We start from the raw sequence: 18,083 nt of genomic DNA on the forward strand, positions 1-18,083 counted from the left end.
GAAAGTTCTGACCAATTTCACTATAATCTACCTTAGGCAAGTAATCATGAGTGCCCCATGTCCCCGTGTGACAATGGCTGAGTCATCGGGCGTAGGCACACATAAGACACACAGAACAGACTGCTGTGCTGCCATTCACTCACCTATCCGTCGGTACCCCATGGCAGTATGTAATCTTTGACCAAAGGTGCCGGCTGGGGCTCACCAGGTCAGCTTATATATACCAGGAAGCACGCGTGAAGTAGAGTTATCACCGCTGTGAATGCGTGCATCTAGGGCGGATGTTCAAGAAGTTCATCCAGCAGATGTCTGTCTGGTTAGGTAGTTCAAAAAGCATTTATATTCACTGCGGTTGCCAGCTGCACGGAGACTAACTCCTCTTCAAAATTTGATTATGCAGAGCTTTATCGTGCATGTTTTGGTGAACATTCGTGTACTGAAAGGGAATACCAGATAAAAATATACTGAATCGGGTAATATCCCCTGTTTAAGTGATAGTTGAATGAATGCGCATAAGAACACTGCTAATAGACACGTATTTCCAACAAACGTGATGTTCATATGCTGAAAGAAAATGCCAGGTCAAACTCAGTAGAGTAATGTCCGTCATGTTGCTAATGGTTGAGTGAATGGGCATCAATCGTTGTAATAATGATAGGCGACCACCGTGCACTTGCTAATCTCCCTATCATTTAAATATAGAGGAAAGATAGTCTTAGCTCCAATGCCCTGTACAAAAGCCATCAGTAATGGTACTGTCAGGAAACACATAACAATTTCTAAGAGAATTGTGTTCATAGAGTCAATTTTCACTCTGTAATTCTTCAATTCTCAACGTAGTGTGGACAATGACCAGGTATAGTGGAAACACCAGGGATAGTCATCTCTTAATGCTGTCCATGGAATGTCGTAAGCCAAGCCAGTGCTGTCACTTTTTAGTCTGTAAACCCATCGTTGTTCACGTCTGAACAAAAACTTTGATTTGTCCAATACAAGTGTTGGAATCCATGGTTGTTCCAGGACTGTCCAATTCAAGTTCTCTTGCGAATGATTGTTCTCCACGTAGTGATTTGTAAGGTTTGTTGATTGTTTCTTGTACTGGATCGTGTTTTTGTGCTCCATGTTTCTAATTTTTATCTTGCGTATGGTCATGCCCACGTAGCGCAACCCACATGAGCAGATAATCAGTTAGATTAGCTTTTCAGTGTTGTAGTTGGTATGCCAGGACAGAGTCCATGGTTTGCCAGTGCCAATGTCAATCGAGACAGTGTGTTTGGTTTGTGGGCACACAGCACATGAACCACAAGGCTAGTGACCCTTAATGGTAGGTAAACCCCATAGTGTCTCTTGATTAGAGGACTTCTTTGGTCTAGGATGGGTATGTACAAGCTGGTCTTTGATATTAGCACTTTTTTTGAATGAAGATAGTGGTTGGGGGATCGATGTATTCCCAATATTCAGGATCTTCAAATGTTTAAGAATGCTCTTTTTGATTTGGTAGAATAGCTACAGAATGTGTTCACTCATGTAAGTCTGGGCGAGCCTTCTTTGGGTGTTGCAGTTTCAATTAATGCCTCTCTGTTATTGTTGGCCGCCCTTTTCCTGGATCTATGGATCATGCTTGGTGGATAGTTTCATTCTTTGAGTTGAAAGGACTGGCTCTTTGCATGTTCGTTGTATTTCTCTTTCGGGGAGCAATTCCTCCTTATCTGTAGAAATTGCCCGTATGGCAAGTTTTCGTGGAGGGATTTCGGATGATAACTTTGGTATTGGTTTCTCCAATCCACCCTTACAGCCACCCATGCTCCCACACCATCCTCATACTCAGATGTTTCACAAGATGCCTTTTTTAGGGTATGGCCGGGGGAGATCGAGAGGACGAAGAAGAAATGAACAAGCTCACGTGCTTTGGAGCCCGCCACCATCCCCAGGACAGAGCGGAGTATGACGAAGCCCCCCCACACAGTCAGGGAGCAGCCATGAGGCAATCTAGTGATGAATTTGAGTGACCGGCAGCTGACGGAAGCTGAATTGGCAGTCCTAAATAAAGGGTTGGGCTTTGTTCTGTCGAACAAAGGCGATACCTTCCAGGTTAATCAGGGACTTGCTGGATTCTTTCGTAAGATTCGCCTACAATTTTTCTTCCAGGACAAACCAAGTGCTTAACCTGAAGATGGGCCAGTTAATACCGGGCAGAAAGTGCGATCCACCTTCAACCCCCCAACACACTTAATCCCCTCTCAGGTGTCTACCTTTGAGAAAGCGGATTGAGGATTGGAAGATGTGACCAACCCGTTTGATATCAATACTAGTATATTTCGGAACCTCTCCAAATGAGAACAAGCAGCAATACGGACATTGACCAATGACGAGTCAATCGTAATAAAGCCATCGGACAAGGGGGGCGCTACTGTCATTATGATTGATACCACCTACAGAGGCGAGTGCTTGCAACAACTTGAGAACAAACGTTTCTACAGACCTTTGATAATGGACCCCGCTAGGAGACTGTCCTTAGAGATCAAGAAGATGGTTGATGAGGCGAAGGAGGAAGGTTGGATCACTAATCAAGAGGCATCGTTTCTGATTACTTCTCATCCCATCACTCCGTATTTCTATGTATTGCCAAAAATACATAAAGAGCAACGACCGCCACTAGCCAGGACAATTATCTCCGGAATTGGCTCCTTATTGGAGCCCCTATCCACATTTGTGGACTTTTTTCTTTGACCGTTGGTTTTGGAGATGCCAACATACATTCAAGACACCAAAGATCTTCTGAGACTTCGCTCCAAGACTCCATTTGACATAAACTAAGACTATCTTGTCTCTTTTGATGTTGAGTCTCTGTATATGTGTATTCCCCAGGATGAAACGCTGACTGCAATAGAAACTTTGCTCAATGACAGAGTCATGGACAACATCTCCCCAGTACATTTTATAATCGCATGTGCTTGCCTTACCATGAAAGATATTCGCATTTTCCCAGAAGGCGAGGGCTTAGGGACCGAGCTTTACTGTGGAAAAGTCAGCCCATAATACACCTGATGCCCAGGCTGCTGGCGCAGGACGCCTCTTAGTTCCCATCTTGAACGATTACCAAATAAAGAGACGGGCGCTGGAAGCAGGAATACAAGAATAGAGTTTTATTTCTCACGAGGAGAGCCTGTCATTTCGGACACTCGCATAGTGTCTTCAGGAGGTGCTCTAACAAGTTTCTCTGAGGCTTCGTCTTTTATACACAGGTTTACGATTCACAAACATTCCTCATTATAATAAAGACGCTTTATAGTAGGAAAAACATGCTTGGAATCCCCGCTTCAGGCCTATTCCCATACCAATTGCTCAGATGTCATCCTCCCCTCCTGAATGTAACAAGAGATTGTGATCTCTCAGCTGGACATTCCTACAGGACACGAGGGCAGGAGGGGATGATCAGGTCAAAGGTTGGTCAGGTGGTAAGGTCGGACACTTCGGTTGGTGTATCACGGGTTTTGTTATGCTGGGCAGGGAAAAGAGGGATGTATATCCACGAGGCTTGGTCTTAGGACTTGGGACCGGGTCGATAGGTCAAGTGCAGCCGGGGGGGGGGGGGTTTGTCAGCTGAGGGGAAGGGTGTTCTTTGGGAGGAAATGGGGGGTGTGGGTCAAGCAGGAGTGCTACTTTTAGAGAAGGGTCACGCAGAGGGAGAGGGTCTTGTGGTCGATGCATGAGCAGTGCGCGCGGGGAGGGGTGTCGGGGGTTTAGCAAACGGTCAGAGAGGCCACGGTGCCTAAAATAGCTGTCGTGTACATGTGTGCATGGGTCTTATGCTGGCGGGATAACACAGTCAGTGTTTCGTAATTATTTGTTCTGCTTACAACAAGGGGTACAGTGAACACAAATGAACGCCGCTTATGTACACATACATTGCCATTTTCAACAGTCGCCGCTTTTTTTTACATAAGCAAGTTCATTTTCTATATAATCGATGCGATAGGCAGAATGGAATACATGTTAATTTACATTGGTTGGGTTCTTCATACAAGTCTAGAGATCGGCATAATACTTTAGTCGGAGTCAATCAAGAAAAGAGGTTTCGAAACATTATAGAATCAAGTTCAGACTTTCTCTTCGGTGACATCAACATACAGTAAGAGTAATCGGATACCTTCGGGTCTTATCAGTGCTTTGGAAAACTAGATACATGGGTGACCGATGAAACATTTTAGAAAGCAATACAAAATGGCTGAGGGAGGAGTTCAAGTTGATACAAGCAATTTGGTCAAGGGGGTGAGTAGAAAGTTCAGGAAGGGGGGTTTTCGTCACAATGTCTTTTTAACGGAGTCCGTCTTCTTTTGTTGGCGCTGTTGAGCACCGGCGGTGGAGCTATAGGTCCAGCTCGGATTCATCCTTACACGCTGCAGGGTGCGATCAGTCCTCTGCTGTTAGATCACAGTCCTGTTTCTTAACTCATTGTCTTAGGGGTGCCTCATGCTGGGCACCTGCGTGTCTTTCTTTTTCCGTGGCAAAACCTTATTCCATAGTCAAAAGTTTATGCGAAAGGGTGATGTTGTTGAATAATCAAGGGAAGAGAGGGCGGAGTGGGATCAGATCTTTGAGCACATCAAGGGACCAAAAGGAGCAAAGGATAACGAGCAGGCAGGCCCATCGGTCGGGCTAAAAGAGGACGGGGACTTCAGGCACGAGTGGGGCAGCAAATCGAGGGCTTCAAGGCGGCCCTTTATTCCTTAATCTGCCGAGTTTAAGAGTGGTGCCTCGTCCCACGTCTCGTTGCTCGGTGGCTCCACCTTTGGTCGCGGTCACACGTGCTTCATGATCTGTGGCCAGTCTGTGCGTCACGTCCAGCTCCTCTCCTCCGGTGATTGTATCTTTGAATGGGTAAAAAATAAGTTTTAGAAAAACTGGCTGGAGAAGACATTTATACATCTCAATTCCGTCCCCAATCCTATGTAGGTGGGGGATAAGTTCATCGGTCACAGTCAGAAGTCATCACTTATGGAGTATGTAGGAGGGCATTACCATTGAATTCATAAAACCTGTTTGGCGGTCATTCGTGACGTATGTGGAGAGAAATTGGACCTTTATACACAGTGTATTATATCAAAACTCAAAATCAAGTCCTTATGTAGAGACTCGCCCTTCCCTTTAACCCAAGTATCAACAATCTTACATTTCCCTTCGGGGTCGGCTAACTCTTGTAAGCAGGGGCGTTATCGTCATGAAGAAGGGGGAGGGGGCAGATGTTAAACATGCTTTTCTTGGGGAGCGACCGTTAATCAAGGTCATCAATTACGCTTCGAGGGTAGCTGACATGAAGCTGGGGTTGATAGGGGGAAACGGGGACGCTTTGGACAGGGAGCTGGGGTCGATCGGGAGAAGTGGGGTACTCTGGACATCCGCACTTAAGTGCAGAGGAGCGAAGTAATCTGTGCATTGGGAATTGCATTTTTAGCGAACCGAAAAACAGAAGGCCATTGACGTTATAGTCCCCCTATAAAAAGGCCAGATTAGGGGACATCCGTCGTCTTACCTGTCCTTTCCTTCATTACCAACTCGGGTTCTATCGTTTTGCAGAAAGGAGAGGTAGTAATATGGCAAGTCACAATCGTTTTAGTTCCTGTCAATTTTGCCGAACACTTTTGTGTTCGAGGAGACCCAATTAAGTTTTGTGCCGGGGGGGCACAATGTCACCATACAAGGAAAGAGGGAACAGGGGCTTTTGGAGAGAGAGAGAGAGAGAGAAAAAGAGAGTGAGAGAGAGAGAGAAAGAGAGAGAGAGAGAGAGAGAGAGAGAGAGAGAGAGAGAGAGAGAGAGAGAGAGAGAGAGAGAGCGCACTCTTAATGGTCCATTCGGTACACGTATGACATGGAGAGAGAAAGAGAGAGAGAGAGAGACGTGTACAATAATGGGTCATTCAGTGCGCGCACAACACAGAACAACAGGGGTTAAGTAATACGGAAACACAGGCAGAGGGATGACGTAGCTCCATACATTACGTACACACATACTCAGGTCAGGGAGACAGTACATGTATTATATACAAAAATCCAAGACAAGACATATAACCGTTATTGGCCATAATGATCTCTTCCTGTATACTGCGTATCTTAGCATCCTAAGCTCTTTTTACCCTTTTCTTTCCTTTTATTGTCGGCTGTCTTTACTGGTCTTTGTTGTTTTACACACTTACGCCTTTGGCAACCGGTCAAGAACTAACCTGGTCGGGCTAAATGCGTTTCCAGGCGGAGGCAACAGTGGGTGTCAGTTGGGAGAACAATAGGGCAGCTCTGAGTTTCCGGTTCATGAGGGTGTGGAAAGGATGTAGTAATTTCTAAACACTGACAACATTCCTAGTCCTCCAAACGGAGGGTACTAGAGTTTAAACCTCACCTCAGAATATTTTTTAAACCTTTCCCTATTTAGTTAAGTGTAGAGTGCTTAATCATGAGTGCACATTATTTTTGGTTGTATTATTCGGGGTGCGTAGGCACCATAATCAAACGCCTTTTTCCCGTCTCTTCGTCCGTTAGATCACCTTTTTCTTTTTCGTATTTTTAATCGATGTTCCAAAGTGACCTGCAGAAAGAGGGGGAAAAAGAAGGGGGGCGGGGGCAGCATTTTAAAAATACATCAGCGCGCATAAACCCGAAAAGGCTTTTACTTACTACATACTCGGTCTATCTCCACGGAACGCAGTTCTTGCCAACTCGGCATTTAAGCCCAGATGAACCTTTTAGTGTGGGAGAGATGATTATCGGAAGCCGGTGGATAGCATAGGTCACCCAAGTGTGGTATTACGGACCGTATGTAGGGAGGCCAGGTGGCACTCCTTCGGGGCGACTTAGGGGCATTTTTAGCACACTTTTCCTGATATAGGTAGCATATACAGTATAGACTGGATTCCAGGGTCTTTTAGCGATTGCTTTAGGCCGTACAAAAATGTGCAAAGTACATACAACAAAAACCTGGACCATTCATATTTGCAATATTTCTGCGTATTATACTTTTTAACCCTTAACTAATCGAGCTGAGCCATTTCACCTGTAATTCGGTTATATCGGAAACAGTGGTCATTTATTCGAAACGTACCAATTTACACGTGACAACTACGTACTTTTTTTCCAAAAATCTTTAATAAGAATGTCGGTGCACAAATACGGGTCTATAACCCCGTGGGCCGGCCACGGAGCAGGCTGGAACTGTAGATGTGGGGATACTTTATTAGCGAAAAACCTAATGGAGTCGGGGGTTGTTTATTTTATAATAAAAAGTACGACTAGTGCAATAAAAACATGTCGAGAATTCAGTGTGGGCGAGTATCATAAGTGTTAAAATTCGAACTTGCAATAATCATGAGGCGCCAAAACTTAACAACAATTCATTGTCCGAATGTTCAATCGGTACCCATCTCATGCCAATTCATTGTTCTTCATTGTTCGAACACATAATCAGTACCCATCCTATATCAATTCATTGTCCAAACTGACAGTATACATCCTATATCAATCCATTGTCCGAACATATAATCAGTACACATCCTATATCAATCCATAGGTTTAAAAACTACATACATATCCCATGACACCAAGGCTGAGCAATCGGAGTACAACAAGGAGTTGAAAGTTTCATTTGTACCGGCGCCATTTTGGGTGCGACCAGGCAGATCCAGGCATAGTCTAAATTTCCACGGCCCAGAGCCTCTTTCGGCAGTCCAAAAGGTTCCGTTAAAGGGCAACAGAAAGGATCGGCAGTATGAACCATCAGTCAAAAGGGGGAGGGAAGCAACATTTTTCTACCGGGTCATACTGCGTTTTCACCGGAACTGATCCGAACTGTATTCTGCAGGATTTTAGTCATTCAAATTGAGGCTGGCGTCAGCATGGGAGCGCCGACGTCCCGCGGCTACATTTTCATCGTTTCGCGGGCAGTTATGGCAGTCATTCCCCATCGGGGGTATCTGCGGGAGTCGGGGACTCCCGCGGCTCCTATAGAATCTTCAAGGTCGAGGAGAACTTTTATGATGGTGGAATCAACAAGCAACCGGGCCATTCCTTCATGCTGGGCCCGCTCTTACAAGGTCGACCGCCATTTTGAGAGTTCGGCAGCTACCGGCAATCGCGGGGTCAAATGAGCAGACGGGCTCCAACCTGCCGGGCGAGGTGTCGCAGCATCGCCACAGTGGACGAACCCTTTGCCGGGTGCGAGGAGCGTTGGGGGTGCAGCTGGGGAGCCTTCACCTGGGGAGGTGGGAGAGGCTCGTTCGCGCCGCCTCTCCCTCCCGGTGCACCCCACGGCATCTCGCTTGACATTTGTTATGGCCAGACCAGGTGATGAGGACGAGGGGGGGGGTCGGAGGCATGTGCAAGACATCCCCCCCCCCAGTGTTGTCGCAGCCATTATTGAAGAAGTGGCGCCTAGTACGTTTCGGGCCGGGCCTCCGGTTGATGGCGGCCGGACGCTCTTCGCCACGGCCCCAGGAACGGGTCCCTTGGTTCATCCGGGGGACAGGCCTTGGCATGTGGCGCCGCCTTCGGGCTATTCGCGTAGTGGTCCTTCCACCCCACCGCCCTCAACGGTTTTTGTAGACTTTAAAACGCCCAAAAACTACTAGAAAGTAGCCCAAAGTAGCCCAACATTGCTACTTTGGGGAAGGAAGGGCTGGAACGGCGTCAGGCAGACGGCGAAATGCATTGTGGGTTTCGTTTGTCGTTGCAGCAGTTCGTCATGTAAATAGTTGCTTAAATGTTTTTTTTTTTGTTTGTTAAAAAAAATAAAACGTGTTCACCTGTTACTTCGCTAGAGTGTTATATATTTTTCTATTATTCGCCTAAGTTTTGTCGTTAATTGGGCGGGGTGGGTGGTGGAGCCAAGCTGTCTCGAAGTCATAGCGTAAAGTTCGGCTTTCCTCACCAGTTTCATATTTCCTGAGGGGTTGTTCCCTATGTTTCCATTTCAGCGAGGTTGAAAAGAGATCTCATCAGCGGCCTACTGATTTCACTCTATTCCTTTTCTTTTCCCTAACAATTTTTATATATATATTTTTCTCTTTTATTTGCTAGCATGATACAGCGGCTAATCCGCATTTTTATATTTGTCCTTTTGTATTAGGGGTACCCTCCTGGCCGAGCCAGATGACCTACCTCCAATAAATGGTCCGGGTGGAACTGGTTTACCAATCAGTGGGGAGTAGATAGGCATGACAGATTACAACGGGGGACAAAGGTCCGCATTACCTACCCTTCCTTACTTGCAAAGACTAGACAGAACATTTCTATTCCACGTTATTTGCAAACAGAGAATGCCTCAAAAGAACTATTCCTTGAACAATAAATGTTCAGACAATCAATCAATCAGTGGGGAGAAAAAAACAGGCATGACGGATTACAACGGGGACAAAAGTCTGCATTACCTATCCTTCACTATCTGCAAAGGGAGGCAGAATATTCCTATTCTTCCCTGTTTGTAGACAGGGAATATCTCAAAGAGCAATAATCGATAAAAACCGATAACAAACAATCAATGGGGAGAAAGATAGGCATGACGGATTACAACGGGGACAAAAGTCTGCATTACCTACCCTTCACTATCTGCAAAGGGAGACAGAATATTCCTATTCTTCCCCGTTTGCAGACAGCGAATGTCTCAAAGAGCAACAGAGCAACCAATCAATCAGTAGGGAGAAAAATAGGCATGACGGATTACAACGGGGGACAAAAGTCCGCATTACCTATCCTTCACTATTTGCAAAGAGAGAGGAACGTTCCTATTCGTCGCTGTTTGCAAACAGAGAATGTCTCCAAGAGAACCAATACTTCAAGTAGCAACCGAGGCTAAATGAACCAATCAATGAACAATACCAGTATTTTAAATACTGATTTCAAAACAATCAATCAATCAATCAGATGGATAAGCCATCCTACCAATCAGACGTTAAGACGTCCTACTTAACCTTACCCGGACCGGACCATGTGGGCAATTCTTCGCCTTCCTTCCTCCAGCGCCTCATTTCTCCATGTTTTTATCGCAGCATTCCTGTGGGGTTCCAGTCAGGACAGTAGGTCACTTGAGAGAGGTCCATTCAGAATCAGTGAAGTTCGTTCAATCGGCAGCCGGACGAGGGCCCTCTCAAGGCAGGTATACTCCAATCGTTTAGATGTTCACCCCATCGTCTGGACCTCTCTTACCGGACCTTATGTCGCTGATGGACCCCGCGTTGGGACGCCAATTGTGGAAAAGTCAGCCCATAATACAACTGATGCCCAGGCTGCTGGCGCAGGACGCCTCTTAGTTCCCATCTTGAACGATTACCAAATAAAGAGACGGGCGCTGGAAGCAGGTATACAAGAATAGAGTTTTATTTCTCATGAGGAGAGCCTGTCATTTCGGACACTCGCATAGTGTCTCCAGGAGGTGCTCTAACAAGTTTCTCTGAGGCTTCGTCTTTTATACACAGGTTTACGATTCACAAACATTCCTTATTATAATAAAGACACTTTGAAGTAGGAAAAACATGCTTGGAATCCCCGCTTCAGGCCTATTCCCATACCAATCGCTCAGATGTCATCCTCCCCTCCTGAATGTAACAAGAGATTGAGATCTCTCAGCTGGACATTCCTACAGGACACGAGGGCAGGAGGGGATGATCAGGTCAAAGGTTGGTCAGGTGGTAAGGTCGGACACTTCGGTTGGTGTATCACGGGTTTTGTTATGCTGGGCAGGGAAAAGAGGGATGTATATCCACGAGGCTTGGTCTTAGGACTTGGGACCTGGTCGATAGGTCAAGTGCAGCCGGGGGGGGGGGGGTTTGTCAGCTGAGGGGAAGGGTGTTCTTTGGGAGGAAATGGGGGGTGTGGGTCAAGCAGGAGTGCTACTTTTAGAGAAGGGTCACGCAGAGGGAGAGGGTCTTGTGGTCGATGCATGAGCAGTGCGCGCGGGGAGGGGTGTCGGGGGTTTAGCAAACGGTCAGAGAGGCCACGGTGCCTAAAATAGCTGTCGTGTACATGTGTGCATGGGTCTTATGCTGGCGGGATAACACAGTCAGTGTTTCGTAATTATTTGTTCTGCTTACAACAAGGGGTACAGTGAACACAAATGAACGCCGCTTATGTACACATACATTGCCATTTTCAACATTACAGGAAACCCATGACCAGGAATTCCCTGCTATTATACCAAACTTATCATCCAAAATCCCTCTGTGAAATCTTGCCATTCCGGCAATTTCTACGGATAAGGAGGAATTGCTCCACAAAAGAGAAATACAACAAACATGCAAAGAGCCTGTCCTCTCAACTCAAAGAAAGAAACTATCCACCAAGCGTGATCCGTAGATCCAGGAAAAGGGCAGCCAACAATACCAGAGAGGCATTAATTGAAATTGCAACACCGAAAGAGGACTCGCCCAGACTTACCAGTGTGAACACATTCTATAGTTATTCTAACCAAATCAAAAAGAGCATTCTTAAACATTGGAATCCAATGGACAGCATTATGAGATGACTATCCCTGGTGTTTGCACTGCACCTAGTCATTGTCCACACTACTTTGGGCATTGAAGAATTACAGAGTGAGAATGAATCAATGAACATTAAGCTCTTAGAAATTGTTATGTGTTTCCTGACAGTACCATTACTGATGGCTTTTGTACAGGGCACTGAAGCTAAGACTATCTTTCCTGTATATCTAAATTATAGGGAGATTAGCAAGTGCACAGTGGTCTCCTATCATTATTACAACAATTGATGCCCATTAACTCAGCCATTAGCAACATGATGGACATTACTCTACTGAGTTTTGACCTGGCATTTTCTTTCAGCATATGAACATCAAGTTTGTTTGAAATACGTGTCAATTAGCAGTGTTCCCCTTCATTACATGATTGTTCACAAAACATGCACAATAAAGCTCGGCATGATCATTTTAAAAAACGTTTTATTGTTTTCCAACAAACAACTTGGTATCAGCACATGACATATAGAGATCGCATTGAGTAGTACCCCACCCCATTCAACAGTTCCACTTGACATCCACATTGAAAATCTACCAATAGCTTTTACGCATCCCAGGAAAAATGTCAAGCCCCAATAAGCATTAAACATGGCATAATAATGCGAGATAGAATGCCTGATACAGAAAAACTTAGGGGCCGGGGGCCATTACAATAATGATCACATTTTTAAGAAGAGTTAGTGTCCGTGCAGCGGGCATGCACAGTGAATATAAACGCTCTTTGAACTACCTAACCCGTCAGCCATCTGCTGGATGAACTTCTTGAACATCCGCCCTAGATGCACGCGTGCGCAGTGATGATAACTCAACTTCAAACGTGTTTCCTGGTGATATATAAGCAGACCTGGTGAGCCCCAGCTGACACCTTCGGTCACAGCTTACGTACCGCCACGGGGTACCGACGAATAGGTGAGTGAATCGCAGTGCGGCGCTGTGTTCTGTGTGTCTTATGTGTGCCTATGCCTGACGACTCAGCCATTGTCACACGGGGACATGGGCAGGGCCGGACTGGGAACGAATACCGGCCCTGGCAAAGTGCTTGGCCAACCCCCCCCCCCGCCTAACCCCCCCCCCCTCCGTGGGTGTGGGGGGGGGGTGGGAGGGGGTGTTGCGGGGTGACCGAGCTCTGTGCCAGGGTCGCTTCTCGGCCGATTTTGTTAGAGGGCCGATTTTGCAGCTATGCTGCAAAAACGGCCCTGTAACAAAATCGGCCCCCAGGGGCCCCAAACTGGCCCCCACCCTTGCGGCGCACTGGGGGATTGCCCGGTGCCCGCAACATGGGGCACTCATGATTATTTGCCTTAGGTAGATTATAGTGAAATGGTTCAGAACTGGCACTTATAAGTTTGGGGCACGCTTTTCCTCTCGGGAAACAACCTTTACAACGCAACTTTTACAACGCACTACCATTACAACGAAACGTTTACAACGCAAAAACCATTACAACGCATGTATTTACAACGCATGTTTTTACAACGTAGGTACCTTTACAACGCATACCATTACAACGTAAGTATTGGTAAGTATATAATTATATTTAAAATGTTATATGTTTGGGTTTTTTTAAGGGGTATTTTTAGGGTTCAGGGTCAGTTTTGGGTTTTTGGGTAAAGGGGTATTTTTAGGGTTCAGGGTCAGTTTTGGGTTTTTGGGTAAAGGGGTATTTTTAGGGTTCAGGGTCAGTTTTGGGTTTTTGGGTAAAGGGGTATTTTTAGGGTTCAGGGTCAGTTTGGGGTTTTTGGGTAAAGGGGTATTTTTAGGGTTCAGGGTCAGTTTTGGCTTTTTGGGTAAAAGGGTATTTTTAGGGTTCAGGGTCAGTTTTGGGTATTTGGGTAAAGGGGTATTTTAAGGGTTCAGGGTCAGTTTTGGTTTTTTGGGTAAAGGGGTATTTTTAGGGTTCAGGGTCAGTTTTGGGTTTTTGGGTAAAAGGGTATTTTTAGGATTCAGGGTCAGTTTTGGGTTTTTGGGGTACAGGGGTACAGGGTAAAAATAAAGTAAAATTAAATTTAAATTAAATTAATGAAATGAAATAAAATGAAATGAAATTAAATTAAATTATATTAATTTCAATTCATTTACATTAAAAAAATTAATATATACTTACCAATACTTACGTTGTAATGGTATGCGTTGTAAAGGTACCTGCGTTGTAAAAACATGCGTTGTAAATACATGCGTTGTAATGGTTTTTGCGTTGTAAATTTTTTGTTGTAAAGGTATGCGTTGTAAAAGTATGCGTTGTAACGTCATACATCCTTTCCTCTCTTCCTAAGGTGGATTATAGTGAACTGGGTACTTAAGGGTTTGGGGTATGCATTTCCTCTCACCTCTATCCATCTGCTGCGTCCTCCATTGCGAGCCTGTTTTCAGTTACGAGTGAAGACACGGTGTTTAAGTAAAAATCGTGTTGACTAGACTCATTAGGAGCAAGATGTCAATATACCTCACCCGAGGCTTATTAGGTGTTTTTTTTACTTAATAATACGTGTCACTGAGTACAGAGGTGCTTTTATTTTATTGTATGTACTGATGTGTACACAATATTATTTTTTGGAAAACCTTTTTATTATTAGCAGGATAGGTAAGTACAATTGCAGGTATCACATCATAGTCATATGTTCTACAGTCTGATATGTACACATATCCTCAGTATCAAGTTCGACAATTAGACATTTTCATTTTTTATCCAAATAATTCCATGTTAAACCCCCCCCACCCCTTCCCACCCATTCCCGGATGTATGTGTACATGATATTAAACCAAGACCTTAGCATACCCGAGTTGGGTGATATATTTATTCCTTGGGACACTAGAGAACCAATTCCATAGGATACACCTTATATAAATGTTTATACTTGCACACAGTGTATTTTTTACATCATGGTTGGCTAATACACCCCATGACCTTCTTGCACTATTACTCTGGGTCTTGGGTGGTTTCTATGATCACTGTCTAACTAATTGATGCTAACAAATGTATTTTTTAGACAGTACCTTCAACTTATGAATGAGTGAATGCTTTCATTAACTCAGTTTCGTAGTGATCTGTTTTTACCTTGTCAAAATTTTATGTAAGGAGTAATGTTCTGTTTGACACCGTTACATCTCCTTTTTTTACTGAGCGGGCCCCCTTCCCTGAGCTGTTGCCAGGTTGAGGTGAGGCTACTTAGCCCTACACTATGGGTAAGTGAATTAATCAACATTAATATATGCACAATGCAGTGCAGAGATGGGGTGATAAGAATATCCCACATTCTCTCTATTTAGTAAATTGTGAGCATGTTTAGAGTGACGGACTCATTGTTTCTCCACTCTATTTTTGTTTTTCTTCTCTACTAGGTACAACCAGTAAATCTGGAAAATGAATATAGCAGGATGACTGGTTTGATATTTGAGCACTTAGTATTTCACTGTTTGTTGGCAGCAGCATCCTTTTAGGTCCTGACGAAAGCCTTGACACCACTCGGGTCGACTTGGCTGAAACATGTAGACCCCTTTGTCCGACACATGTAGCTTAAATCCATATTGCAGGTGCACTGTCTTTTAATCCTGTCAGCAGGAACAAGTCATTTTTAAAGTATATATTTTTGTTCTTGTTTGACATTTCTGTTGCGCTGCACCCTCACCACTACTTTTAAGTACCTCTCATCTGGTGGATTTAGTATACCCTGAGTAGATTTGGAATACAAAAAACATCCCTGAGCTCCGTCCTCTCAGAAAGGGAGTTGTAGCCCTTGGTGGGACTAGGTATTCCCACCAGGAGGAGAATCCCAGATGATGAAGCATGCCACCTTTGGTGGGTGAGGGATTTCATCCTGAAAGGGATTTCCCTACAGCTTGTTGTGTTATATTTGGTTTGTCAATCTACATGCCTACGTTGTAATTTTAAACCCAAGAATTTTTTGTGGTAGTTCTAAATTATTGGGCATATTATCCTTGCAGGTCTTTAAAAATTTCCCTTGGACCCCCCTTCAAATGTATTTGTGTTAAATATTACATTGTTCCCAGAATGCCTTGCAGATGGCACAGAATGTCCTATTTTGCCTAGGTAGAGTAATAGAGAAACAGTCTATGAAATTTCAGCATCATTAAAGTAATGTTAGGCTGTACTTCGGTTTGTGACCCTTTATTCTTGGCTTCGTTGGTAAATAATTCTCAGCTGTGAATCAGTTATTCGTTACAAGTCTTAGCAAGGGTATCACAGTGACCACAATCTTTCTTTTTTAACTGATTGAAGTACACATTTGCCACGATTGTTCAGGGAGTACATGTTGCTTTGCAGTTTGTTAGCAGGGAGCTATAAAAGTAGAGCATTCCACACCATAGAGGAAGACCCATTGTTAATCTTCATTGTTGCATTACAGCCACCATTGCTGGTACTGCCCTGTAGCTTCAATTGAATTAGAAATGCCTGTGTCTGGCACAATGGCACCGTGGTACCGTCGCACCAAATATAGCAGTGTACAGAATGCTGCTTGGATTTGCTAGTATATTTTAGTAAACACCCCTGAGACCCAGAACACCTGCCAAATTTTTATCCACAATGCACAGTCATCATTGCAACTCTTACTCTTATGCTTTTAGGAATGGCATTTTACTAAGTTCACCACTGAGCGATCCCTTCAGACTGCAAGAACACTGCCGCTATTCTGATACATTTACATCTTCCAAATAGAAAAATAGAGACTGCGCACACTGCTCAAGGGCAAACTTCATAAATTTGAGAAAATTATGAAATGCGTTGACCATGTATGTTTTTGCCAAAGACAAATTTTCCACAAAGTATGAAATCTAAAAGGTGGCTATTTATTTGCTTGGGTTTCACAGCTACTCCCAAAGTGACATTGTCATCATCAGCAATTTCAGTTGAGGTTGGAGATGAGAGGTCCATATCGTGTGCGATCAGCCAATTTTATCCTGAACACATAGAGGTGCAATGGTTTGAGCTCTCAAATGACAAAGTAAGCAGTTTTGCTGGAGACATCTGTACTGGGTCCCTTATTGACAATCCCGATGGAACATTTAATGTTACCAGTCGATTACGCCTTCGGCCAACTCTGGAAGATAATGAGAAAAGGTATCAGTGCACCGTGGAATACAAGACTCTTCCTCGGAATTTCTCACTCACTGCTGCCCTCAGTGTTACAGGTAAAAATTACTAACACATAAACATTAAGTAATTAATCCGTTTTTAGATAAATATGTTTGTATCAACTTAAAATTGCCATTTGCATTTTTTCTGTCGGATTTAGAGGTCATCAGAATACCAAAAATAGGTGCAGTTATTGTTTCATTCTCGAGCGCTAAAAACAGCTCATTTAATGTTGTGCTCTGTATTAATATCATTATTAGGACCTGATTTAGATATCGGCAGACATGTTACTCTGTCACAACGGAGACAGTTATCCTGTCTGATGAAATAGAAATCCCGTAAGGATTTAGATTTTGACGGACAAGATATCCTTCACTGTTGCGACGAAGGAACCCGCCCACCAATGTCTAGATCAGGCCCTTAGTTTGCTCTTACCACTGAGCATAAAACATTTGTGTGTTATGCAGTATTTTCCCCTTAAAAGTGAACATTTGGGCGCAAAGCCTGGCAGAATCTCCACATAAATGTAATTTGCGCTAACAGGTTTTGCTCCCACAGTTTAACACCTGGAGCTGAATTAGCCCCTTTTTTAGGTGAAGGGTTGAGGCAAGTGCCAAAAACAGCTCAGTGTGTTTTGTTGATCTCAGTGGAACATACATTGAAGAAATGAAGTTCGCTTCCACAGTGTGGTGCATCCACTCGCACTACTCAGTAATGTGCATGAAAGATGATCATGATACAACCTATCGGGCTATTAGCAAACATAGCTTACCCTAGTGAGTAAGCTCCGTGTGAAAGGACTCACCCGACACGTCTTAGCCCCTCACACAGGCACTTTTTGGACCCTGTTTTTACCTCATGTGACAGCATCACAATATGGGCTACCGAACACCATGTATGGGGGAATCACCAGGTAACTCACAAAAATACTTCAGACTCTCCAGAATGCAGCAGCCAGTCTGATCCTCAACCTCCATGCCGGTCTTGAGTAACACCCCACCTAAGGGAACTAAATTGTCTCCCTTTACAAAAGTGCACTCACCAATACATACAAAGCACTGCACGACACAAGTCCTAACTGAATAGCTGCAGTCTGTTCCACCAACCCACCAGGCACGTCCACTCAGCCGGACTCACCCTAGCACACATGTCAACCATACGCAAAGGCAGATCAGGGGGTTGTGCCTTCCAATACATCACTAGAGCCTCCTCATTGATATACAAAGTCAGAGCTGGAGAATGGCAGATAATGAGCTAGACTCATTCACGTAGCTACGAGTTGAGTCTGCATTCTGCAAGAACACATAGGTCTACGTCTGTGTGGGATGGAACCCCATACATGCTGTGTCTGCAAATTACTAAGTTCAGTGTTCTACAGGGATGAGAAGATAATTGGCGGATTACTTTCCAGGAGCCTTCATTACGCAGAGATGAGCTCCTCCTCATTACAGTTATTCTTTTCTCTCCTTCTCAGAACTT

At 44.4% G+C, this 18,083-nt stretch overlaps 1 protein-coding gene and 1 long non-coding RNA gene across 6 annotated transcripts in view; one reads left to right on the forward strand and one right to left on the reverse strand.

Annotated features, from left to right (window-relative positions):
- The window catches only part of LOC144822965 (uncharacterized), a 441,318-nt gene that overhangs the window by 74,004 nt on the left and 349,231 nt on the right, over positions 1–18,083 (forward strand). For all 5 annotated transcript variants that reach the window (XM_078681052.1, XM_078681048.1, XM_078681050.1 and 2 more), the window contains exon 3: positions 16,340–16,660. In XM_078681052.1, the coding sequence (XP_078537178.1) occupies positions 16,340–16,660 (321 nt within the window). The remainder of the gene's footprint in view (positions 1–16,339; positions 16,661–18,083) is intronic.
- Positions 16,441–18,083, reverse strand: part of LOC144822967 (uncharacterized) — a 98,089-nt gene continuing 96,446 nt past the window's right edge. The window contains exon 3 of the long non-coding RNA XR_013608718.1: positions 16,441–16,569. This is a non-coding gene — a long non-coding RNA (uncharacterized LOC144822967). The remainder of the gene's footprint in view (positions 16,570–18,083) is intronic.

The sequence above is a fragment of the Lissotriton helveticus genome, chromosome 3_1, assembly GCF_964261635.1.
Source record: "Lissotriton helveticus chromosome 3_1, aLisHel1.1, whole genome shotgun sequence".
Taxonomy (NCBI): domain Eukaryota; kingdom Metazoa; phylum Chordata; class Amphibia; order Caudata; family Salamandridae; genus Lissotriton; species Lissotriton helveticus.